This window comes from Poecilia latipinna, unplaced genomic scaffold (assembly GCF_001443285.1).
Source record: "Poecilia latipinna isolate Pla-1442-1.1 unplaced genomic scaffold, P_latipinna-1.0 Scaffold1165, whole genome shotgun sequence".
Lineage (NCBI taxonomy): Eukaryota > Metazoa > Chordata > Actinopteri > Cyprinodontiformes > Poeciliidae > Poecilia > Poecilia latipinna.
The window spans coordinates 217,247-243,682 of record NW_015113781.1 but is presented as its reverse complement, the minus strand read 5'-3'; the positions used below and the strand labels follow the sequence as shown (position 1 = coordinate 243,682).

Genomic DNA, 26,436 nt, shown 5'->3' with positions numbered 1-26,436 from the left:
TGTGTCCTTAATGTTTCGTCAGTGTTTCCTTAATGTTTCCTACATGCTTCCTCAGTGTTTCCCAAGTGTTTCCTTAATGTTATCTTAATGCTTCCTCACTGTTTCCCTAGTAATTCTTCATCTTCTTTGTTTTCCCCTGAGTTTCCCAGGAGATTTTTCAGTGTTTCCTCAGTGCTTTCCTGGGGCTTTTGTAGTAGTTTCCTGCGTTTCCCTTGTGCTTCCTTAATGCTTCATTAGTGTCTTCCCAATGTTTTCCTTAAAGGGAGAGTATTATGGGAGCGCCCGCATCGTGCTGGGGTAAAACGTGCAACCGACGTATGGAGATCTCAGTTCTTGTTGCGGTTCGAGCCCCTTGACCTTTGACTTCCTCCTCTCTCACAATCTCCTTTCCTATTAAAGTAAACAAAGGCCACCACAGTAGGATCTACTAAGTAGTGCCATTTTATCACACAATCAAGTAATTACGTTACCTCCAGTTGTTATTAAAATGCTGCATAAATAAAAAAAATAACTCAAAACAAAATTGACTTCACATCATAGCTGTATGTGATGCCTTCAAACTGGTTTCTGTCTCTGTAAGAAGCTCCTGTCCTTTCTGTCCCTGCCCCTCATGGTGACCACAACAAAGCTCCCCCATGCTGTTCGCTGATGCCATTTACAGCCTTTGTTAAGAGTGTTGGACTGAGCAGTGGTTTGCATGACGAGCTCAGCAGATGTGCAGTCCCATATGGAAGGCAACTAGGGACAATATTCATTTGCATAAATACCTATTAGATTTAAAGTGACAGGATTACGTTCGATTAACTCGCTTAGCTTGAGTTGTTTCAACATATCTTGCTATGTAAAAGCAATGAAACCCGCTTATGTTCGGCATGAAAACTTAAATTAAAGTAGTAATTTGAACATAAAACAGTCACATAAAACGAGCAACATCAGAGTTCCATGTCTTCCAGAGTTTTTCTCCAGGTTTTTCCATCTCTGTCTAACTATGTCTCTAGTTCTACCCCAGAGCTTTTCCATTCCTTCCCCAGTGTTTTCCCATTGTTTCTCCACTTCTTCTCTGTGGTTTTTACAGTGTTTTCTTCTTTCCTTCCAGGCGTTTAGACTCCATTCACATCTGTTGGAAGTGCACTAATATAGTGTGTGTGTGCGTTTGTTTGTAATGCCTTGTGGGGGCGATTTTCCTGACATATACTACGTTGTGGGGACCAATTGCTCCTTGTGGGGACCGGAGCCTGGTCCCCACAAGGGGAAACCCTGTTTTTGGGTCAGGGGTCAGATTTAGGGCTAAGGTATGAATTGAGTTTTGGTTAGGGTTAGGAAAAGGGTAAAGGTAAGGTTTAGGCTGTAGAAATGAATGGAAGTCAATGGAAAGTCCCCACAAAGATAGCAACACAAACATGTGCGTGTGGGTTTGTGTGTCTGTGCAGATGTTCGACTGGATCAGCCACAACAAGGAGGTGTTTCTGCAGAGCCACACAGAGATCGGTCGCAGTTACCAGTACGCTGTGGAGCTGCAGACGCAGCACAACCACTTTGCCATGAACTCCATGGTAGGACATCATCACAAGCTTCACTTTTTTCCTCCTAAAATTTGACCCCGAATGTGTGAAGATGACATAGAATTGTTTAAAAATGTCCTTCCCAGAATGCCTACGTAAACATCAACAGAATCATGTCAGTGGCGAGCCGGCTGGCTGAGGCCGGCCACTACGCCTCCACGCAGATCAAGCAGATCTCCAGTCAGCTGGATCAGGACTGGAAAAGTTTTGCTGCTGCGCTTGACGAACGCTCCACCATCCTCGCCATGTCCTCCGTCTTTCATCAGAAGGCTGAGCAGGTGAGATATCAGAACCGAGCGAGTGATTATTGTCGTCTGGCAAAGAAAAGCAGCTCATTTGCTCATGTGTTTGTGGAAAACGTAGAAAGCCTCTTAAACTGATGTAATGGCTCCACATCGGAGCTGAACCTGTTTCTTTCACAAACAAGCTGCTAATATCTAACTCTGCGATCACCAAGGCTCTTTGCTGCAGACACGTGTCCAGAATGTTACATGAAAGTGGGACATTTTTCTTTTTACTGCTTGATTATATTTAATAGATGAAACAGGTTCCCTGCTGATTCCTGGAAGGTTGACATGGCAACTGATGGGACTGTTTGATTCCTGCTGGGCTCTTGACATTTTATTCTAGTGTATGTTTGGGCGAATAGGAGATAAAAGAGGTGAGACATCGGATGAGTGAGAGGACAGCAGTTAGAACACAGACTCACAGGAAGACATCACAACTCAAAACCAAAAGAATTATTAAATAGAATGTTTTGAATACTCTTGTCATTAGATACAGGATGTTCCATTGCTTTTTTTAAGGTTTTGTTGGCTCTAGTGGCATTTATTTGAGAGTAGTCAGACAGAAAAGTGGGTAATGAGAGAAGGGGGAAAAACATGTGGCAAATGTCATCGGACTGGGAATCGAACCTGCGACGGCTGCGCTGAGGACTAATTCCTCCTTATGTGGGTTGTGCTTAATCCCTGTTGTGAGGGGTGCAGATAGTAAGAGAAAAATCCCTTGGCACAACTATTCTTTTTGAATTCCAACCAATTAGATCCTGAGTAGACCAGTATGCGCTCCCCTTTAAATATGGCATACAGTAGCTCAACAAACACACATACGTTGCACAATTTAAGGCTTTAATCCGGTTCCGCAGTTCCTGTCCGAGGTGGAGACCTGGTGTAAAGTGTGCAGTGAGGGTGGGTTGCCCTCGGAGATGCAGGAGCTGGAGATCGCCATCCATCGGCACCAGAGCCTGTATGAGCAGGTGACCCAGGCTTACACCGAGGTAAGACCATCACACAACCAAGACCCTTCAAGCTGCTTATGAGCAACAGACGGAGTCGTTGCTCATAGACGTGTGTTTTCTTTAATGTCTTTATCATAATGCGTGTATAGAAACACACTTTAACGTCCAGCTGCTGCTCAGGAACTGCAAGCTACCAGATGCCAAAAGCACCACTTTCTCTAATAAAACACACTGGAAATGACTTTCTCAGCATACTGTAAAGGTGCCATTATTTTTCCATGTGAACACCAGGTCTGTAGGTGATGGAGAGCAGTAATATTCCTCTGTGCTGTCAGTGTTGCAGACTGTGATTGGCTGTGATAACAGGGCAGCGATGCTCAGCCACTGCACTGACCCTTAAAGCTGTCTGAAAACACTCCACTAAATTTAGTTCTGGAGCACTCCCACTCTTCCCTGTTCTTAGCTGGCGTCTGCTGTTTTTATCTTTAGACAAGCTGTTGCTCAGTTTATGCTTATCTATAAAAAGATAAGTCTGTGTATATAAATATAAATATATAAATATATATAAACAGACATCAAATTCACAGCTTCAGACTCAGGCAGTTCGGCTTGGCAGACTTCTGCCGCATTGTTGGTTGTAGGAGTCGCATAAAAACGGTTCCATGTCTGGACTTGGTGTCTCTTCTTAACAAGATAAATGAAGGAAGCTACACACGACTTTTAACGGATATAATATGTATAAATACTGTAAACACAACTTTACTTTAGCTACTTCTCCTGGTTCAGCAAAAACATGAGACAATCCAGGTTTGATCAGTGTTTAGTATTTTCTATTTTGATGACATCAGGATCAAATGCCGTCCAAGGTTACTTAAAAAATGGCGTAATTGTCCTTTATATAGCCTTCAGAGATCAAGCTGTGGAGCTTTAGCGTTGTTAGCAGTGAACACCTCGCCACATAATGCTTCCTACTTGTTCAGATCTGGTCCATTTCTATTTTCTGAGCACATGTTGAAGTGCAGAGACTTCTCTAAAAGTGATGTGACCAAATCATGTCTGCCAACCACTAAAGGGCAAACCAAACACTTCTTCCTGTCTTACTCTGTAACAAGAGCTTCAGTTACAAACAGCAGATCCAGTTTAACACACACACACACACACACACACACACACACACACACACACACACACACTATCCGAAGCTTAGGTCTACGTCACCAAAGTCACAACCAAACATCGATCAGGTGCACTTTTGTGAGATAAATTTCATATTAAGGAGAGATATTTGGCATGCAGCAAGACGTCCTCCCTCCCCTAAAACATTACAGTTCAGTGCTTTTCCTTTCTGTGTGTGAGCGGTGTCATGTCTGCAGAACACATCTGTTTCCATGTCCAGGTGAGTCAGGATGGGAAAGCTCTGCTGGACGTGCTGCAGAGACCTCTGAGTCCAGGCAACTCCGACTCCCTCACAGCGACGGCTAATTACTCCAAAGCGGTCAGTGGATCAGTAGCAGATAACCTTTGAGCGTATTTACATGTGATCTAAACCAGATGGGGTAACCTCTCAGGTCCACTGCATCCTGGACGTGGTGCATGAGGTCCTTCACCATCAGCGGCGTCTGGAGAACATTTGGCAACATCGAAAGGTCCGACTGCACCAGCGGCTGCAGCTGTGCGTGTTCCAGCAAGATGTGCAGCAGGTATACACTCGCAAAGCTCTCAGTCCAACATAAAGGACAATGTGAATGTGCTTTTAACTCGACGCAGTGAAGGAAAGTTATAGGTATGGATTTTTCAGTCCAAACTCCAATCTTTACTATGTAAACTCGTACATTTGTGCAAGATCAACCACTGGACTCGTATTTAGTGGCGCAAGTCCTAGTTTCTGGAAACTGTTTCACTTTTGTGTTGCATGCGGTCAAAGTGGGTTCTGCCCACTGCATTCTAGTCCAGGACTACTGGACAACATCACAGTTCCTCTGTAGCTCATGGTTCTGCCTCAGAAACATGAACATGTTAGATGACACCTCCCAGGTTTTGTAGCGGGTGAAGCTGGTAGCTTCATGTTAGCTCCTACTGGTCTGGAACTAAGATCAGAGAATTTCCTCTTAGGTAAAAAAAAAAGCAACATGACCTTCACAGTGCACTGTGGCTTGATTTCAGTGTTTGATGGAAAAACTGCAGATCTCAGACCCAAATAGATCAATCTTGCTTTCATCGGTTCCCTTTAGGGCAGAAAATCAACTTTGGTGAACTCTTATCTCTTTAGCCCATGTTATTGTCTTCCATCGTGCTGAGGTTTTGAGTTGAAAACCTCAGCACGATGAAAAACTCAGCTTCTAGTTGTCACATTGCTGTGGTGTTGACCTTCCTTGATCACCTTGCAGCTAATCATTGCCTCAGTTTTGGACTTTTTGCTATTCACTGACCCACTACAATGGTAGTTTTCCTTTTACTGCCATGTCTTTGTGGTTTTGGTTTGTCTTCATTTTCTCTGCTCAGCCACTCATTTTCTGGATTTCCTTGTGTCTGCTCTCCTCTGCAGTCAGCCTTTGACCCAAAGATTGCTGCTGTCCTGAACAGTACTTGGACTGAACCATTTAACTCCAACTTTCCCAGGAATGCACTCCAACCAATCTGAACAACATCTGCTGTCTTTTTCACCTGTTTGACTGTCTGACTGCTGTTTTTATTTGGAACACACCTCATTTATTTATGGGTCAATTACACAGAATCAGCAGAATTCATGTCATGACTGTTGGGTTTGCTATTGCTTTACTACACCTACTGCTAATAATTGGCTATGTGGAAATATAATCTCCCCCAGTTACAATTATTGATTTGGTTCAGAGATGTTGGGCGGCTATTATTTTGAACACCGCTGTAATTGTTGACCGGGCCAGTCAGCTGGCTGTTTGGGATGGGAGAGAGCCGAAAAGCTCTCGCCTGTGGTTTCACTCTTCTGAGCTGGACCTTGTGCTGACCCACTTGGATCATGTCGCGCTGTGTGTAAGCATGTGGTGGAGTGTCGATGTTGGCAGCGTGTGCAGTGCAAAACAGATGAGCATCAGCACGGTGGGTCCATTCATCCCTGCTGTCCTCTCCTTCCGTCTGCTCCCGGTTTAATGTGGAGACTCCTGAGATAAAATGCCGTCTGCTGCGCTGCTACTGCTGATCATCCCACACAGACACAGAGCGAGAGGCTCGGAGAGGCGTCCGGCCACATTCCTGAAGCCTCTGTGGATATTCAGGAGCTCCAGATTCAACATCACAGCTGTATTTAGAGTGGAGTGGCTGTGATTAGCTGGAGTGGACGAGAGCGAGGGATGTGAATGCGAATATGAAGTAATAAGAACCACGTACAATCAGGTGTTCCTGGTAGTGCTGGAATGTGTCTGCAGAGGTTCTTCGTATGAAGTGATGTGAAACAGTTTGGTGTGTTCAGTAGGAGACGCGAGCAGAGGGCGGAGCAGCAGGACACCAGGTTATTTTCAAATTTTGATGTTGATTCCAGTAAAAATGTTTCATGTGAAGATCAACTCTTTTCAGACTCAGCGTTGTCTGATCCTGCCTGGTCACCAGTAGCATGTTAAATTCCCTCACCAGACGCTCGTCAGGCTAAGGAGCTGCTGACTTCATTTGGATTCAACAGAAGTGCAAATAATTGATATTTATTTTAATTATATATACATTTTTTTATTTATTGCTTATGAGACTATAGTTGTGGGTTTAAATAGCAAACCACTAACAGCGTCTTCTGGTATACATACATTTCCTGTCAACTTAACATCCTTTAATTCAAAAACACAACAAAACTTTGAAATTGAGTCAAAATGTTATTTAAAAACCATTGTTTTTGAATCATTAGTGTTTCAAACACATATGAATTCACTGCTAGTTGAATTTCTAAATATGTTCTTGAACAACCATTGGTGTCTGTGCTGCAATGTTTCCAATACAACTGGATTATTTTACTATTATGTATTAGAACCTTTTATCCCAGGTCTTATGATAGTATAATGGTGTGTACTTATGAAAATAATTATTTATTCGCCAATATTTATTATTATTTCTTGCAGTCTAATGTGATCATGTTATTCCAAGTTTTGTAATCAAAATTAATTCACATTTGTCAATTTTCCTACAACGATATCGAAATTTAAAATATGACATTTTAATAGTAGCATTACTCATCAGCTGCCTGTATCTGAAATGCTTCTGAAATGTTATAGAGGACATAGCTCATGGTTGAAATTATTTACTGACTATCACATGGTCGACCCCCTGCAGACGGCCACGTCCAGGTGTAGTTCACACTTTGACCACTGCGTTTGTCTGAAAGCGCTTCTAACAGCAGCCCCAGTATCAGAGGCACATGCATCAACCAATATTTTATCACCTTCCTAAAATAATTATCAAAATAATAAAAAAAAAAAATAATTTGTCAAAAATGACATTTTTTTTCTTTACCTCAATCACTTTTGGCAAGAAAGAAGTTGTGAACGTCGGCCATTATTTTAGGAAGATGACAGTTTTCAGTATTCACAGATCCTCTTGCCTGGATTCTCAGTGAAAAAGTTATGAAGTTGATTTACTTCACTGGTAAATCAACTTCTGCCTGTTCCCACTCTATGCACTATTTGGTCAAATAGTGCATAGAATGAATGAATCTAAAGATTCATTCAGAAGAGTCAGTTCAGCAGTATTTCTAAACTCGGAACAAAAGGTAAGAAAGTTTGTGTTAGCTTTATTATGTCTTTGTTGTAATAAATCTGCCTTTAAAAAGCTTTCTCATGTCTGGCACTTGTTGGAAAAATGCTTTTGTGGGTTCAGTGGAGGAAATGAGATGATGGACAGCTTCCATGAAAAACTTGCCAAATCCCAGTAGGATGAACTAACGGAATAACTAAATGGGGTCACTATTGCACAGGTGATTAAATAAAGAAGCTAATTAATCATATGCCTACTTATTGGGCATTTATTTATTTATACATTTATTCTTTATTATGTGAGTTTTTGTCAGCGCAAACTGCAGATTTTAGTCTTAGCGGTGTGTGTCCAGTGTGATCTGCAGGCTAGAAACACCACATGTTAACGCCGCCGCTGCTGTCATCTTCATTCCACAATATTTGTTCATTCTGTAGTGTTTGTTGAGTGAGGAGCCAGAATTGGGCCACTCGGCTCCAAACTACAAATTTAGAGAGGAGTGTTCTGATTTTGGCACCTTGGTGACATTATTATGAGACCTCAGAGAGTGGCTGTTAAAGACAAAGCCACTGGCTGAAACGGAGAGCAGAGCTGTCAGCAGAGCATTTGCCCGTTCTACATGTCACGCTTCACTTCCTGCCGGACCCCAGGGAGATGGACGCAAGGAGAGACGTGCACAGAAAGTCAGACAAGTTAAGAAGTGAGAAAGAAACTTCATGCCATTGGAATATATAAATCAGTGAAACAAAGTTGTTTCAGCCTGAGTTGCAGCAGTGCAGGATAAATGTGACCCTGGAGAGGAGCAGAGTGAAACTGAGACGGAACGTGTAATGTTGTTTCTTAGAGTCCAGCTGCAGTCAGCTGGCCTCCTACCTCACACTGAGCTCTCCGTGTCACTCCGCCTCTTCGTTGGCCCAGAACGGATCAGAGATGCGGCCCTGTGGAGAGGGAGATCGTACGGTCAGCTGATCATCCAATGCACATGAGAACCAGGGAGAGTTCAGGCAGAGGGACTGGACGGAGGCGGGACTCAGTGGGGACGTTTGACAGCTGTAAGAGTGAAAGGGAAGACGGTCATGACACCTTTAAATAAGATTTAAAAAAAAACCCTGTCACTTTCATAAATGAATACAAATGTTTCTTCTATAAAAGTCTCATTCAGCACACAATTAGCTGTGTGTGTGTGGGTGTGTGTGTGTGTGTGTGTGTGTGTGTGTTACGATTAACACACTGAGCTGAGTTCAGCTTCATCAGTCAAACCCTAAGAATCAATCAATCAATCAGTCAAGTTTTATTTGTGTAGCACATTTCAGCAGCAGGGCATTTCAAAGTGCTTTACATCATAACACAAAAACACAAAGTCATGTAGAATCAACAATCAAAACATCACATTAAGTCAAGTGCCGTCATTAAATTGATTACGTTTCAAATACGACTCTAACCAGGAGGGTTTTTAGTTGAGATTTAAAGGCACTCAGTGTTTCAGCTGTTTTACTGTTTTCTGGAAGTTTGTTCCAGATTTGTGGTGCATAGAAGCTGAATGGAGCTTCTCCTCGTTTGGTTCTGGTTCTGGGGATGCAGAGCAGAACCTGAGGGGTCTGGAAGGCTGGTACAACAACAGCAGATCTTTAATGTGTTGTGGTGCTGAGCCGTTCAGTGATTTATAAACTAACAATATTTTAAAGTCTGTCCTGTGAGCTACAGGGAACCAGTGAAGGATTTTAAAACTGGTGTTATGTTGTCTATCTTCCTGGTTATGTCAGCTTGTTTTGGAATAGTTTGCTCCTGATACCTTTTTTTGGCATATCTTTTGTCTTCCTGGTGGTCACTTTGTCCTTCGGAGCTCCTCCTTTAGCTGTCAGCGTGATTTCCCTGCTACATCTGTAGAAACCAACAGACACAACGACAAAGTGAAGTGGACTTGAATGAAACGTGGGTCTTTTATTTAAGATTATGATAAAGACATTTATTTCCCAACTAACATTGCTGTTAAATTACAACCTTCAATATTTCAAATCAAAGGCTTTTTTTTCTGTATAAATAAAATCCAAAGAATTCCCTCTAAATTCCTGTTAACTCCGTGGAAAAGCTTCCAAACTCAGGAGATGTGATGGAATAGATTGAAATAGGGATAGAGTGACTCAAAGGCAGATGATTGACTACAGCGCCCCCTAAAGGAAATGTAAAAAAAAAGAGATGATGGAAATTTGAAAGAGTACAGAGATCATAAACGTAAGATGTTAAAAATTAGTCACAAAATCAAGCAACATTTTGTTGTTTAGTTGTTTTATTAGATAAGTATTTTTATAATACAGAATAATAGATTTTTGACATTTTTTTTTCTCGTCCAGTACATTTAAATCAGAAGTAATTACTTCACATTTCGATAACTGTAATACTAAACGTCTACTGTGTAAAAGAAAACAGTTATGACTGCTGGTTTGTGGTAATACTGTTCACGGATAATTGTCTTTTTGTGTAGCAAAAAATACTCGATAAAAATGAATTCAATTGAGTTGAACTGAAGAATAACAAATGGTTTCCATCATGCAAAATACATTTTGGATTTAAAATCCATTTAAACTGCTCCACTCTGGGGCTCTGTTGGGGCGGGTCATTTTTGACCCATAAGACAAGGGGAGTAAACAGGATGTTAAGATTGCACAAGGGTTAAGCTGTCTGGGACGTGTGCATCTCTTTACATCTGGGGTTCCTGGTGGCTTTGTGTTGGGAAATGATCTAAATAAAAGTGTGTGTTCTGTATTGTGCAGGTTTTGGACTGGATAGAAAACCACGGGGAAGCTTTCCTCAGCAAACACACGGGGGTTGGGAAATCCCTCCATCGAGCCCGAGCCCTGCAGAAAAGACACGATGACTTTGAAGACGTAGCCCAGGTGAGCTTGTCTCTTATGTTGTTTAGTGAGCTTGTAGTGGACTATCCCTGCAGGTATCTTGATTTTTTTTTTTTTTTCTTGTGTGTTTCAGATTGTCAGACAGTTTTTAGTGTCGGACAAAAATTGACTATTAAATGGAAAAAGTAGTCCCTCGATGAGGATTTTGTTCATGAACGAAAACAAAGATAGCCAAACCAATCTGACCAAAGTGAAAAAAATAGTTGCCCTTTGCTGAATCATGAATTAGCGGTGTTTAACCATGCAATTCTCACACTAAGTGGATTTCAGCAGTCAAATCCAGACCTGATAACCTGGAGAATCAAGAAATCACATACTTAGAGCCTGACTACACAAAGTGTCTGGAAAAGAAAGACATCCGGAGTTACTCGCTATCCATGGAGAATGTCCCTCCTTCAGTTGAGTGGTATAACGCGACAGAACAATGACCCAAAGACCATCAGCAGATCTACCTCTCAATAGCTAAAAAAAAAAAAGAGTCTTGATTGAAGTCCTAGAAATACTTGTTGCCCATTATCACTAATGCTTAAAGGAAGTTTTATTACTGAATTATTCTTAAAGAAAGTTTTCAGATTGGTAAATCTTTTAGCCTACTTCAGGCTGACAAGCAGGTTCTGTTTAAGTGATATCTTGATTTTTCCGGGTCAGGCTGTGTTCATTCCTGGTTGTGGTTTAATGTAATTGAACTCAGCTGTCCAACAATGTGACTATCCACAGTTCATGATTTAACAAGCTGCGATTACTTTTTCACATTGGGAAACACTGATCTGGATTTTCTGGACAGAAAACTAAATTTTGTCTTTACTCAGTTTTAACTTGAACCACAGATAGAAGAAATCCATATGATTTCTATCTGTTTGAAATCTATTTGTGTGCGGGCCATCATTCTTTCTGTGTAGTCAAAATATCAATAAACTTCATGAACATGCTGATTTAAAAATATATATATATTTTTGACTGCAGTCTGTTTGTAATCTTCCCTAATTAAATCTGAATATTAGAAGTTCATGTGCCTGGTAGCAGGAAACACACAGGGCTAGATGTACATGACCATAAATGGTCATGAGGTTGTCCCAAAGATGTTCTTAATTTTCCTTCCCCAGTCCTTCATGTAGGAGCCAAGGACCCGAGGTCTGAACCAAAGAAACATGTTGAAGGTTTTAATGTGAATAAAGTGTTACGAGTTTCTTCAGCACTGAAGAGAGCAGAACCCTCAGACATCTGCTTCTCTGCGCAGCTTAAACACACACACTCGCGCACACACACACACACACACACACACACACACACACACACACACACACACACACACACACACACACACACTATGTGCTGATGCCTGTTTTCATTATGTAGCTCTTTATTTTTAAATGAGAACTGACTCTCAATCAACTCACCTGAATAGATGAAGGTTAAATTAAAAATTCCCCAAATACTTTACTATGTGATTTAAATAAATTTCCTCATGATTTTTGTATCTTTTTAAAGACTTTATTCCTCATAGCCTAAAAAAAAGTTTTTATTTTTTATGTTTTTATTGGAGCTACAGGATATTTCTGCTCCATCATGTCTCTGACCCTCGCCATCGTTTAACCAGTTGTGGTTCAGATCAAAAAATTCACTTGTGGGTTATAATTTTCTTCTGAATAATCCACCTAGCATTTGAAATATCCACTGTGACAGATGTGAAGAGACTGTTTCCTTCCTTGCCTCCATTTTACTTCCTCCTCAGCTCAGGGTAAAATACCCCCAACGTCTGAGCCGTGGAACATTTCCTGAGGTAAATCTCAGGTCCTCCCTCACCTACCAGACGAGACGGATACTGATCCACTTTTCCTGCCGATTACTGCAGAGAGTTCAGACCAGATTATGTTCCTTTATTTAAGGGCTTATTGAAAGTGAAATGTTGATGCTGCTGCCTTGCAGAAATTGAATCTGACTGGGAGACATTGTGTGTTTTCCTCTGTCACCCATCCCTCGACAGAGCTGTTTTACAAACTAATCTGGTATAGATCAGAGAGCACCAGCACGGGTAGCTTGTCGCTATTCTCCGTTTATATATTCAAGTGTGTGACTCCATCAGCTGGTGAGAGAATTAAATTAGCAGGCAGTCATTTAAACTGTCAAAACCCCAAATCTGCCACGGATAAAAAAAGTTCTGACGCTGCAGTGCATCCTGTTGGATCAGTGTGAGAGACGGACATAAATGGGACACAGCAACTACCCGGCAGGCCATAATTCCTTACTTCAGAACTTAGCTCATACTGCTTCATGTACACACACAAACCGATCGCCCCTGTCAGGCAGGAGAAGGTTTTCTCTAAGATGACGGTCACAGTGTTGCAAATAAATATTGTTTGGTACCTGATGATGAGGATGATGATGATGATGACGGCGGTCCTTTCTCCATCCTTCAGAACACGTACACCAATGCAGACAAGCTGCTGGAGGCGGCCGAGCAGCTGGCACAGACGGGAGAATGCGACCCAGAGGAAATCTACAAGGCCGCCCGACACCTGGAGGTGCGGATCCAGGACTTTGTTCGGCGGGTGGAGCACAGGAAGCTGCTGCTCGACATGTCTGTCTCCTTCCACACACACACCAAGGAGGTGGGCCATGACCTTTGACCTCAGCTGATGGTGCCATATAGTTTTCTGTCAGGCGGTGGTTTTGAGTGTGAACTGACGGTGTGCTTTGCGCGTGCATGCCTGGGTGCAGCTGTGGTCGTGGATGGAGGAGCTGCAGAAGCAGCTGCTGGAAGACGTGAGCTGCGACTCGGTGGACTCGGTTCAGGCTCTGATTCAGCAGTTTCAGCAGCAGCAGACGGCCACGCTGGAGGCCACGCTCAACGTGATCAAAGAGGGAGAGGAACTGATGCAGCAGCTCAGGTAACACGCTGCAGTCTGAGAGGAGCGGTGGCGACTGCAGGACAACTCCGTATGATAGCGGACGCACCACTGAGCTGTGGTCATGACACTGTTACTTAGTATGCCATTAAAAAGTCAGATATATCATTTGTGTCAGGTAGGGTTATGTTAACAAGACCCCAGTGGAACATAATGGTTTTTGTCTTGGTTTTTGTTTCTCAAAAAAAAAAAAAAAAAAAAAAAAAAGAACTAAAATCATAAAGTAAAAAAAAAAAAAAAAACAGACAGAGTGAAATTATCAGTAGACTTTCCTTGCGTCACTAAACATGTTTCCAGGTTGTTCAGTCTTTTGATTCTTATTCCAGTTATCCCATTCCTGAAAAAAAAAAATCCTCTTATATAAATTCACCACAAACTCATTTTGGAGAGAAAACCCAACAAATTCTCTTTGAGCAGATCAGGTTTGCTTGAAGCAGAAAACCTGAGGAAGAAAATCTCAGATGCTTGTGCTACTGTGACACATTATTTTGTTCACTTTCTTCATTTTTTATTTTTTATTTTTGCAAGATTTTTTTGAAGAAAACATAAAACAAATTACTGTTTTTATTGATGATCTGATTGAACAATTCAATCTTCTGTATGAGGAAATGGTTCACACTAAATACGAGAAACTGCCTCGGTATATTATGTTGTTGTCACATAGCATTGTTAGCATCAATATCATCATTTCTATTGATGATATTGATGCTGTCATTGCTGTTATTAGTTGTACTCTTATTTGTGGGAATATTGACACGCCTTTTGTCTTCATTCTTATGCTTAATCTAAACATACAGTAATACAAAAATAGATAACGGAAATTGAAGTTTTCTTGGAAAAATCGCAGCATGTGTTTTAGCAATTTTTACAAGCATGAAGTTCAGTTCAGGTAGATGGTATTGTTCTGTTCCTGGTGGTGTGGGTCAGTTTCCAGCTGGTTAATCTCCAGATGATGGATTGATCAGAACTCTGGGAGATCTTCAAGGATTGGGACGCTGCTGTAGAACCAATCTGCTTTAAACCTCTCCGCATCTCCATCCCTGAAATGTCTGCTGTGATGTTAATGTTCTCTAACAAACCCCTGCGACTTTTACGGAACAGCTGGATTCATGCTGAGTTTTACTGACACACTTATGGGTTTACTGGATTTTATGTTCGGGTAAAGGGAGGGAAAAGAAAAATGCTTCACTCTATCCAGATTTTTATTCGGTTAAAAAAAAACTGAAAGCCACGCATCGTTGTCCTTCCACTTCAGGATAATCAATCACTTTTTATTGTCTGTGACATAAAAGACCCAGGAAAAGGTTGTGGCGTGACAAGAAAACAGTTTTTTTCATATGCTGTGAGCTTCTCTGAGATAAGATTCCGAAACAAGAAGCTCTTTGAGCAGCTTTGTTCACGGCTCCTCGCGTTTCTTCTGCCCCCGTTTCCGTAGAGATGCGGCCATGTCGACCAGCAAGACGCCACACTGCAGTTCCATCGCGCACATCCAGGGGGTGCTGCAGCAGCTGGACGAGGCCCAGGGCCAGATGGAGGAGCTGTTCCACGAGCGCAAAATCAAGCTGGACATTTTTCTGCAGCTGCGCATCTTTGAGCAGTACACGCTAGAGGTGAAGGAACAAGAGCATGTCCATCTCACAGCCTCGCTTTAGTGAGCCACCAGCACAACTCATCTGTTCATATGTGAACATCAACTGAGTTCTTGAGTCAGATGAAGGTTTTCTTTTTTCCCTACAGTCATTCATTCTTCATTCATTTGGTTTAGCTTAGAGATTCGCCAATCCAATATTAATGTCTGTTTCGGTCCCGAAACTGAACCCAATTCTAGATTGGGTATCAGTGACAATAAGGGCACATCTCTTCCTTGCATGTTGAATGATGCCATGCTTTATTTATTTATTTTACAGTATATTTAGAATTCCCGATTGCACTTTGTGAACCATTTGAAAGAAGATTTGTTCCAGTTTATTTCTTACATTTGACCAAGATAGTCAACTGATTCTGTTTTGTTAGTTATTATTTACTTTAAATTGGCTGTTACACTCCTAATTGCACTGACTGAACAAATTAAAGTTGTTGGTTTGACACATTTGACCAACCCTGTGAAGCTATTGGTGTATTTCAGTGCACTGTCCTTGTGCAGAGTTAGCAAATAAATGTGTAATTCAGTCTTTTTTTTTGTATCGGATCATTTCTGGCCTTTACTAAACATCTGATATTTGTATTGGTATCGTAAGGAAAAAAAGTGGATCAGTGCGTCCCCATTTCATCTGGGCTGACTGACTGACCGTCCGTTTAGGTGACAGCAGAGTTGGACGCCTGGAACGAGGATCTGTCCCGTCAGCTGAGCGACACCAACCGTTCGGGTGGCAGCAGCAGCAGCAGCAGCGGCAGCAGCAGCTCCTCCTCAGGCGGTGCAGAGGACATAAGCCTGGCAGAGCAGCGGCTGAAACGGCACGCAGAGAGGAAGACTGCCATGAACAACATGACCTACGAGGTGATGCAGCAGGGTCAGGACCTCCACCAGTACATCATGGAGGTCCAAGCGTCAGGTAAAGCATGGACGTGCTTTCTCAACGAAATCCACACAATCGTGAAGTTTCTGTGGTTGATTTAGGTTTGCAGCCAGTTGGACAGTTGCTTACATCCGTAAGAGTTCACAGTGAGGCTGCAGGTCCAGAAGCTGCGAAACAAGTTCCAGTCATCACACCTCCACCATTACACAGCCTATGCTGATAGGCTGCGATTGGTCTTTTCCAGAAACTGTGCTGCAGCTTACAAAATATTACTTTATTTTAGTTTGGTCTGCAGGAATCCACTTTGAGGTCACCTGGTTTAGTCAGAGCCAACTTGGCAAACTGCAGCTGAGCTACAAACAGATTTCAGTTGCTATATTCTGCCTTTGTCTTCTAGCTGTAGAAACAACACGTTCGATCAGATCTCCTGCTGCCGCCATCATCAGTCACCTCTGAATTTGTGTGTTTTGTTCAGGGATTGAGTTGACAGGAGAGAAGGACATGGACCTGGCCTCTCAGGTCCAGGAGCTGCTGGAGTTCCTCCACGAGAAGCAGCAGGAAGTCGACATCAGCACACAGCATACACACACGCGGCTGGAGCACACCCTGCAGCTACGCCACCTACAGGCTGAGGTTAAACAGGTGAACACCTTTATTTTCTCCCTTCAGCTGGTGCGTACCAGCTGCTGACATTTTTGGAGATCTGTGTTTACAATATCTGGGTTTTGCTCCGATCCCGAGCCAGAGGAGACAAGAAAAGAAAATCCTAAAAAGGAAATAAAGCAGCGCTCCAGTGGAGAGAGACGGGATGGATTTTGCTATTAGCTGAAAATCTCAGGCGCGTTCGTGTTGGAAAAATGACAAGAACAACACCCCCCTCACCTTCCTCCCAGAACAGCTAAGATGTTTCATGTGCAGATGGGAACACGCTGTGTGCAGACAGGAAGCTCACTGCTGCTGCAGATGGAAGCAGCTGAATAATAGATGAGCTTTAAGGCAACAAGCTAATAATGCTCATCTGTGCTGCCTTCCTCTGATCTGTTCTGTGAAACCCTTCACGGATTTGCTGCAAAGTTCCAACACATCAACCGTACAGTAGCAGAGGTCCAGCGTGGCTCCTGATGAACACACAGATACAGACGCCTCAGTGTCCTCACATAACCTCCCTGCAATCCTGCATTGAACATAAAAAACAGACTTATTAAAGCGAGTTGGAGTCTCTCTGCACTAACCGAGTTCAGCCACATTTACATGAGAGATTATGGATCATTTATGCAAATCAACAGCCAGGGAATTAGCTTTGTATTCTCATAGTTAAAACGGTTGTGTTAAAACCAATACAATCTACTGAAAACCGGCAGGGAATTGTTTTGCTCTTCCAAAAAATAAATAGTAACAAGAAGCAGGTGGGAGACGTCGCAGACGTGGACTTCATCCTCTCCTTCATTAAAACGTGTCTGATGATTCAACTCTATTTACAATTCATATTTTTATTTTTTAAATACAGATCTTAAAGACAACTAAAGAACATTTAAACAGATGATTCACGTACGTATATGAATATATATACTTTTTGTCATGTACTGTAACATACCTCTGCTGCAGCCAGCTTTCTGTGGGACAGAATAAATCAATCTGATTACCACAGATCAAGTCATTAACCAGCAAAGTCGTTGAGGAGAGAGATCTGACGTTCAGTAAACCACATGTTGTTTTGCTTTCTGTTCAGAAAGAAGCATGTTTATCTTTTGGAGATCTTCACGATTTGTTCTTTGAAAGAGAACAAGTCAAAGAAGGGCAGTTTTGGTCGAATGGATTAAGGACCAAAACCTCCTTCCGTCAGTGACGGCATTGAAGATGGAACCTGGTTGGGCTTTCCGGCATGACAATGTGCAGTCGGGCTGACATCCCCACCACACAGGTTCTCCTGAAGGACTGCTTTGTCCTGGTGGGGCCCACGCCGGCTAAGCAGCCCAGGCTATCTGGTGGTATTTCAACAGCATAGAGACGGGCGAATAACAAGTAATACTAATAGCAAGATAGTACAGAGCATTTTCATATATTCTGTAGCATCACTTTTTGATTGGAGACGTCATGATGACCTGGTTCCTCCAGTTAGATGCTGTTATTAAAGGCTTGATGAACGTTTTGTCAGGCCGGGCTTCAGAGTTCTCTGGTAATGGGAAAAAAAAAAATATATATATATTTGGCTTCTGCTGAGAAAAAGACATATAACAAAAAATATATAAAAAATAAGAGCAAAACGACTGCAATCACTGTAGGAGACTGCACTGGATCACACACTCAGCCTCTGCTTTACTAAATCAGGTGTTTGTGTTATACTCACATTGGCCACAAGAGGGTGGAAAGTAAGTATTTCAACGTCATGTCAAACATTTTCTCCCAGGTGGATTGAAACGTGTGTGTATGCTTCATAACGAGAGAACATGTCTGCTCATCGGCTGTTCAGCTCTGTCCAGAGCTGTCACCTTGTTTCTGTGATTGCCTTTTAACTCCACATCCAGTCTATACAGTCTATAATAACTCTTCTCATTTGCTATGACCAAAAAAAGGTGACTTGCTAATGAGTCATAACAGGATGGAGCAGGAGACAGAGACAGATCAGGACTTTATCTTCAGCAAAGAGCTTTGTGTACTTTAGGCAATGTCCAACGCTGTAACATACTGTAACACAGTGTTTCCCAACCCTGGTCCTCAAAGCACATCGGCCTGCATGTTTCCGATGGTCCCCTGCTTCAACACGAGCTCATTCAGATGACTGCAACTCAGCAAAACCCTGCAAATCAGCCACCATTTGAAATCACGCCTTGTTGCTGAATAAAATTTGATTGGTGGATTGATTAACGCGCTGCAACTTGATGCAGCGTAGTGTAACATGCCGTAACGTACTGTAACATGTCGTAACGCAATGTAAAATTCCTGTCGCTGTGTCTTCGCGGCCCCGCAGGTACTGGGTTGGATCCGTAACGGTGAGTCCATGTTGAATGCCAGCATGGTGAACGCCAGCTCTCTGTCTGAAGCCGAACAGCTGCAGAGGGAGCATGAACAGTTCCAGATGGCTATAGAGGTACACACACGCACACAGATCCTAATTACAGTTGCTCAAAGCGGGTCCATTCTCCTTGGGCAGTAATTATTTCAATGTGTATTGGACTGAATAGTAGCAGATGAGGCACACACATCCCTGATTGCTCTGTTTGTGGGGAACCTTCCCAATCACAATAGATTCTTTATTCTCTTCTTCTTTCATTTCCTGACTTAACATCTGATCTGAACCTTAACCAGTAACTAGCTCACACTCCCAGAGGGAATGTCGCCTCTTAGTGCAGGATCAGTCATCCTGTCCCCTTTGCAGTAGATATAGGAAAACAACCATACACACACACACACACTTTGTGATCTATGTTTGAACCAGGCTTGCCTCAATAATTATTTAATTCCGCATTGATCTTGAGGAATAACCGATACTCAGGCTCTCTCACACACACACGTGCACACACGGATCATTCATATCCAACCCATTGTGTGTTGAAGAACCAAGATGTGTGTCTGTAAGCAGTCAGAGAGATAACAGTCCTTTGGTCTTTCACACACACACACACACACACACACACACACACACACACACACACACACACACAGATGCAGTATATTTCTGTGATTGTAAAAAATGTTTGTTCTTAAGTTTTTTTTACACGCCAGTGATTCAGATCAACAAACACTGATGTGAAATATTCTAACTTCACACAAAGATAACTTGTGTAAAACAAGATGCACGTTTCAAATTTTGGTTATCCAAACTAACCATGTTATATGGGAAGTAAGAGATTGTCCTTTCTTTACAGAAATCATGAATGAGCTGAGATTAACCGCAGTGTTTGGAAAGCTGTGTTCAATTTCCATAGCCACACCAAAGCCAAATTATTGCCAGACCTTAAGAGTCAAGAAATGATCTCAGTAGAACCTTTCTGACAACATGAAGTAGATGAAGGAAAAGAGCACAAATGACAACACATCTGAAAAAAATTCAAAAACAGATTAGAAGCAGTCGCATCGTTCTTTTACTCAATGTTTACAGTGGACTCCACAGCCACCCAAACAGCTAAAACCCATGAATACTTGAGAGCCTTTTAAACTCACTTAAAGCTGCCTGTTTTAATAGTTCAAAGAACACATACTTTAATACTCATAATGGAAGCTGCCTTGGCACTAACTTCTACGGTCATCCTTACCTCCGTTCCTTTAGCCAATCAGCCCAAAGGAAAAGGAAAAGTAGGCAGACTAGGTGGTTGAATACAACCCACTGATGTAACTCCCCCTGACCCCAGGACCAATCACTAGTGGGTGTAATAAACCTGCAACTAACACTAGAGGCATGGCTTCGTCCTCCAGTGTCTGTTATCTGACAGAAATCTGTTGATCGGCTGAATCTGATGACATTAACAGGCTGAGGACAGTGCAGGAGAATCATAACACAGAGCTCAGCCCTGGGCTGAACCGAAACGCGTGTTAACAGTAACATCCCGCACGTTCTCCAGTAATTAAAAGTTTATAAAATGAAACAAAGCAAACTGCTTTTCATGTTATTTGGAATGTTCTTAAACTCGCCACCATCTCTATGAAAACATGGAATTAGTTTTTTAGTCCTGGAGAATCCTTCAACAGCAATGGAAAAAATATTTAGAGGTTTTGTTCTCAGTCCATGATGTTTGATGTAGACCATAATTATTATGTGATTAAAATGCTTATGATGATGTGTATGAAGGTGCATTGCAAACTCACTGACAGCAGATCTTCTCTCCTGCAGTCTCTCTTTCACGCCACTTCCCTCCAAAAGACTCATCAGAGTGCGCTGCAGGTGCAGCAGAAGGCTGAGGTTGGTCCATTATTAGGAAGAGTGTGAGGAAGTGGTGCCATCTTTAATACGTGCTGCATAATTTTAAGTGACGAGTTCCAAAGGATCCCCCCCCCCCACCCCACCTTTCATCCCAGATGATGCTGCAGGCGGGTCACTATGATCCCGAGGCGATCCGAAGCTGTGCCGAGAAGGTGGCTGTCCACTGGCAGCAGCTGATGCTGAAGATGGAGGACCGCCTGAAGCTGGTCAACGCCTCCGTGGCCTTCTACAAAACAGCAGAGCAGGCGAGCTGCAGACCCTCACACACTCACAACAGCACGCGCGTGTGTTTGTGTGTGTGTGTGTGTGTGTGTGTGTGTGTGTGTGTGTGTGTGTGTGTGTGTGTTCTTTCGGTGCTGTTTCAAACTGCTACTCTGTATCCCCGCAGGTGTGCAGTGTGCTGGAGAGCCTCGAGCAGGAGTACCGGCGGGACGAAGACTGGTGTGGCAGCCATGAAAAACTTGGGAGTTCAGTAGAGAGTGAGCACCTGCTACCCCTGATCAGCAAACACCTGGAGCAGAAGGAAGCCTTCCTGAAGGTGAAGAACACATCAGCCTGCTCAGCTCCCGCAGACACAGTTCAGACCAGATATTTACATACACAGAATAAAAAGAAACGCACACGTTTTTCTCTGACTGTCTGGAGTTAAATCAGACCAAAGTTTCCTTGTTTTTTTCCCCCCCTTGTTAGTTAGAATGACAAAAAATATTTCTGTTTGCTAAATTCCAAAAAAAAAAAGAAAAAGTAGGGATATTTTATAGAAACATTCTTCAAATTCATGTGGTCAGTATCAGAGATAACCGTCTTTTAAACTATATGATTTGGGTCAAACATTTTGGAGTTCCTTCCACAAACTTCTGACTTGTTAAATGACACATCTGATTTAAATGGACTCACACCTATAGGTGTACTTTAAGGCCACATCTGAAACCCACTCCTTTTTTTGTTTGACATGATGGGAAGGTCAGAAAAAAAAAAAAAAATCAGCCAAGATGTCAGGAAGAGAATCGTGCAGTTGCAAAGTTTGGTTTACTGATGCTAGAAGGTGCCATATTCATGTGTTAACACAATCATACACAAATATAGACATGATGGTAACGTCCAATCATCACGCCGCTCAGGAAGGAGACGGGTTCTGTATGCCAGAGATGAACATCTTTTGGTCCAAAAAGTGCAGCTCGACCTGAGAACAAAACTAGGATTGTGAGGAAGCTGACTGAAGAAATTGTGGGTGGATTTGAAAAGGCGTGTGTGACAGAGGCGGCGTACAAACTGACCCAGTTCCACCAGTTCTCTCAGGAGGAATGGACCAGAACTCCAGCAAACTACCATCAGAAGGTTTGTGGAAGGAAAAGAAGGTCTGACACTAGTCCAAACATTTTAAAAGACAATTGTCACTGATAACTGACCAAGTAGATGTAAACTTCTGGATTCAAGGAAAGTTACAAAAATTTCTTTTTTTTTTTTTTTTTTTTTAATTTAGCAAATATAAACAATTTTGGTCGTCCTAACTGAGCTAAAACAAGAAACATTTGATCTGATTTAACTTCAGACAGTGAGAATAAAATGTGCAAGCAAGTTTTTTTTTTATTTAGTGTATCTAATTTCCCGGTTTCAAGTGTGTATCCCCGAGTTCCTCCTTCAGAGGTTCTGGTGCAGAACGAATCCTGTGGATATTTACTGGTGTGTTTCAGGCGTGCACGCTGGCTCGGAGGAATGCTGAGGTCTTCCTCAAATACATCCACAGAAACAATGTGAGCACACCTGGCGCAGCAGGCCATGCCAGAGGACCTGAGCAGCAGGTCAAAGGTGAGCTCTGCTGTGGTGCCACAGGGCCCTCTGCTGGCGGAGCGGCAGAAGACACCTCTCTTCTTTCAGGTAAGACTTAAAAAGTGTGGCGATTTGTCATGGTCAGCGTGTTTTTGTGTGCAGCCATTCTGAACGAGCTGCTGCAGAGGGAAAACCGGGTTCTGCACTTCTGGACGTTGAAGAAACGAAGGCTGGACCAGTGTCAGCAGTACCTGGTGTTTGAACGCAGCGCCAAACAGGTCAGAGCGTCGGCATTTGGGTTCTAAAAATATAAAAAAGTTATTCATTGAGTTAGGAAAATACCCCATGCTGTGGAAGAATTCTGGCCCGACTCTGGGTTCCCCCACTGCTCACAGTTTGTATCTCCTGGGCTTACAGGAAAACAACTATTAGTTCTGTATCTGAGCTTGCAGAAAGAGAGAGATGTTTGATCATTGCTCTCTGGGGACAGTCAAAGTCTTGGCTTTTTTCTCATGCTCCCTTCACTTCAACTTTTCTAGAATTAAGGTATGTGGACAGGGACCGCAATGAAAGAAGGTCCGGTGGATCATTTCTGAGTTGGTTTGTCCTGTTTAGAAAAAACTGTCCTGCTGAAACACCCGGTGATGACAAATAGCATTCTACTAGTAGATGGTCGTACTGCAAATAACTCGTGATGCCAGATCACTCTGTTCCGACTCCGGGGGTCTATGGAAGAGAAACTGGCTCACAGCATGACAGATCCTCCACCATGCCTAACAGTGGGCCTGAGGAGCCTTTCTTCATGTTCATAATTAGTTTTGCCTGCCAAACAGCTCAATCCGACCAACACACACAGTCACAGTTAAAACCCACCTTTCCATTCGGGCTGGTAGGACAGAGAAACGTCACGTTACGACACAGGAACGCATGGTTGCCACTGACGCATAGAGACACTGTTGCTCATTAACGGAGTTTTAAATCAGCAGCCAGTGATTAAAAACATTGTTCTTCTGTGTCGGGTCATATTTGTACCCCAGGGAATGAAAAAGGTTTGAATAAGTTCTCCCTGGAATAATAGGAGAAATGAAAGGAGTGAATTATAAATTCGGCTGTTACATTCATTTAAAGCGTATTATCTGAGGCACCAATAGGGATGCCGCTTGGGATTTTATTAAAAGTCAATTATACGTGTGCGCCAATAAATCAGCCAGATTTGCTTAATTTTTGGAGATCGGTGATCTTGCATGTGAAGCTGAAATTATCTACCTGAGCAAAAGTGTAAAAATCAGCCACTGTGCTCTGTTGCTGTGCAGTCGCCTGGTCATGTCTGCACTGTGAAAAAACATTAAAAAATGCCGATTTAGTTCAGGCTTTTCATGCTGTGCTTGTCTTTTTTGCTCCCAGGCTCTGGACTGGATCCAAGAGACAGGAGATCTTTACCTCGCTACACACACATCACCTGGGGACAGCAGTGAGGAAACCCAGCAGCTGCTCAACGACTACCATCACTTCAGACTTTCTGCTAAGGTAAACGGTGCACTTCACAGGAAGGGAAAACACAAGAAGTCTTCCCTTTCACAAAGCATTCGAAACATGTGAGCCGATTCTGGTTCTGAGTTCATGACGTGTGGTTTGAGACGTTTCTGGTCCCAAATAAACATGTGAGTGTGAGTGTGTCCCTTCAACCCTCAGCAAACCAAGGAAAAGGTGAAGCTTCTGATCCAGCTGGCGGACAACCTGGTGGAGAAAGGCCACGCCCACGTGTCGGAGCTGAAGCGCTGGGTCAGCACGGTGGACCGCAGGTACCGAGACTTCTCCCTCCGCATGGCCAAATACCAGGAGAGCCTGGAGAGGAGCCTGGGCATCAGCTCCGAGGTGAGCGATCAGACGGCTGCTCACGTTTCGCAGGGAACGATTGGAAATGGCTTCGAGTGGTGAGAAAACGTTTCCGCGTGCAGGACAACAAGGACCTGGAGCTGGACATCATGCCTGCGAGTTTGACCGCTGACCCCGAGGTCAAACTCCGCGATCCAAACCACGAGGTCGACGAGGAGAAGAGAAAGTCGGCCAGGAAGAAAGAGTGAGTTCAGTTCTCTGCTTTTGATCACCTGTTCATTCGCAGATAAACAGACGAAGTCGACCCGCTTCCTGTCTTACCGTGAGTCGATTCAGTCCCGGCGCCTTGAAAAGTTTTCATTCCCTTTAACATTTCTCACATTCTGCCACGTCACAGCTACAAATTTTACTCTACTTTGGAGATTGCAATAAAAGATAAATGATATGTTTTCTAAAAGTAGTTTACAGATAAGTAAAATGAATAACTGAAGGAGTCTGTTTCTCCTCTTTTCTGGCCAAACAATCCTTCTGCGTTGTGTTGATCTATTACATAAAGTCACAATGCAACACATGGAAAACTGGTTGCAAAGTGGGGGAATGTAAAAAAAAAAAAAAGTTCAGGGTGTGAATACTTTTGCGAGGGACTGTATTAAATGTTTGTACTCTGGTGCTGCATCTGTTGTTGGCGGGATGCTGAGCCGGTCTCTGCCTCAGGTTCATCATGGCGGAGCTGCTGCAGACGGAGAAGGCCTACGTCAGGGATCTCCAGGAGTGTCTAGAAGTGAGGAGAAGTGTTAGTTTTTCCTTCTTGGTGCTTACCTGTTGCCATCACCCTGCCGCCTCACCTGTATGTGTGTGTGTGTGTGTGACAGACCTATCTGAGGGAGATGACCAGCGGTGAAGAGGAGATTCCTCCAGGCATCGTCAACAAGGAGCAGATTATTTTTGGCAACATGCAGGAGATCTACGACTTCCACAACAAGTAAGGCCTGGGCAGCATCTGTGCAGAGCTGCTACACATGGGACTTCAGAATCAACGTTTTCTCTCTGATAGCACATAACTCACCAAGAGCTTCAGGCTTTGGAGGGTTTTTTGAGATAAAACGTTTTCCGTTCCCTTCCTTTTCTGCTCTCAAAACTTCATGGGTATCTTCTTCTTCTTCTTCTTCTTCTTCTTCTTCTTCTTCTTCGTGTGAGAGGAGGGTGAGTGGAGAGCGGAAGAAGAGCGAGAGAGCGAGTGATTGTATTTCTATATCTTTAGCTTTTTTCTTACTGTTTTTTCACTGGGTGATTGTGTTAACTGTTTAGTTGTACTTTTGTGTTAGTTTTGTCACGTTTTACAGGTTTTTGGTTGGGTTCGGGTGTGGCCGTCAGGCGTGCCTGGCTGGCCGGCGTCTGACGACGCCATGGTGTCTGGTGGTGGGTCTTTCTCCACGCTGACACGGAAGAACGGTGTCAAGGTGGGCGCTGGTTCTCCGTGCAGCGTGGAGGAAGTTTGTTTGGCGGTGGGAGAGGTGATTGGACATGGGTCCATCAAGTCGGCAGCTCGCATGAGTGGAGCTGTCGTCTTGTTTGTGGAAAAAGAGGAGCAGGCTCGACAGTTGGTGGAGGTAGGCGTCTCAGTGAACGGCTTGTTCCTACAGGTAACACCGCTGACATTGCCTTCAACTAAGGTAACTTTATCGAACGTACCTCCGTTCATAAGCGATGAGTTCTTGATCAAAGAGTTGTCTCGGCACGGGAAGGTGGTGTCAGCGGTGAAAAAAGTACCTTCTGGGTGTAAATCACCATTACTGAAACATGTTGTCTCCCATAGGAGACAACTGTTTATGATATTAAATCGGAGGGATGAAGAACTCAACCTTCGGTTTCATGTTAGAGTGGATGACTTTGATTACATCTTGTTTGCTACATCCTCTAACATGAAGTGTTTTGGCTGCGGTCAGGAGGGGCACATTGTAAAAATGTGTCCCGACAGGGCCGGGTTGGCCCCGTCGAGTACAACGAAGCAGCAGCCCGCTGCTGCTGAGCGGGTGGGGAGCCCACCTGGTGAGGCCGCGGCAGCGGAGGAT

General features: G+C 43.2%; 1 protein-coding gene across 2 annotated transcripts in view; it reads left to right on the top strand.

The window, feature by feature from the left end:
* LOC106960197 (kalirin-like) overlaps nt 1-25,447 on the top strand; it is a 78,810-nt gene extending 53,363 nt beyond the window's left edge. The window contains exons 9-30 of one of the 2 annotated variants that reach the window (XM_015053170.1): nt 1,431-1,553; nt 1,649-1,840; nt 2,707-2,838; nt 4,196-4,294; nt 4,368-4,499; nt 10,278-10,400; nt 12,836-13,027; nt 13,137-13,306; nt 14,760-14,934; nt 15,624-15,876; nt 16,316-16,482; nt 18,809-18,928; nt 20,669-20,737; nt 20,854-21,003; nt 21,147-21,296; nt 22,453-22,567; nt 22,691-22,806; nt 23,933-24,055; nt 24,221-24,403; nt 24,487-24,608; nt 25,079-25,145; nt 25,237-25,447. In XM_015053170.1, the coding sequence (XP_014908656.1) occupies nt 1,431-1,553; nt 1,649-1,840; nt 2,707-2,838; nt 4,196-4,294; nt 4,368-4,499; nt 10,278-10,400; nt 12,836-13,027; nt 13,137-13,306; nt 14,760-14,934; nt 15,624-15,876; nt 16,316-16,482; nt 18,809-18,928; nt 20,669-20,737; nt 20,854-21,003; nt 21,147-21,296; nt 22,453-22,567; nt 22,691-22,806; nt 23,933-24,055; nt 24,221-24,403; nt 24,487-24,608; nt 25,079-25,145; nt 25,237-25,350 (3,087 nt within the window). In that variant the 3' untranslated portion in view covers nt 25,351-25,447. The remainder of the gene's footprint in view (nt 1-1,430; nt 1,554-1,648; nt 1,841-2,706; nt 2,839-4,195; nt 4,295-4,367; nt 4,500-10,277; nt 10,401-12,835; nt 13,028-13,136; nt 13,307-14,759; nt 14,935-15,623; nt 15,877-16,315; nt 16,483-18,808; nt 18,929-20,668; nt 20,738-20,853; nt 21,004-21,146; nt 21,297-22,452; nt 22,568-22,690; nt 22,807-23,932; nt 24,056-24,220; nt 24,404-24,486; nt 24,609-25,078; nt 25,146-25,236) is intronic. The other variant, XM_015053171.1, reaches the window with a different exon arrangement.
* Nucleotides 25,448-26,436: the final 989 nt, after the last annotated feature.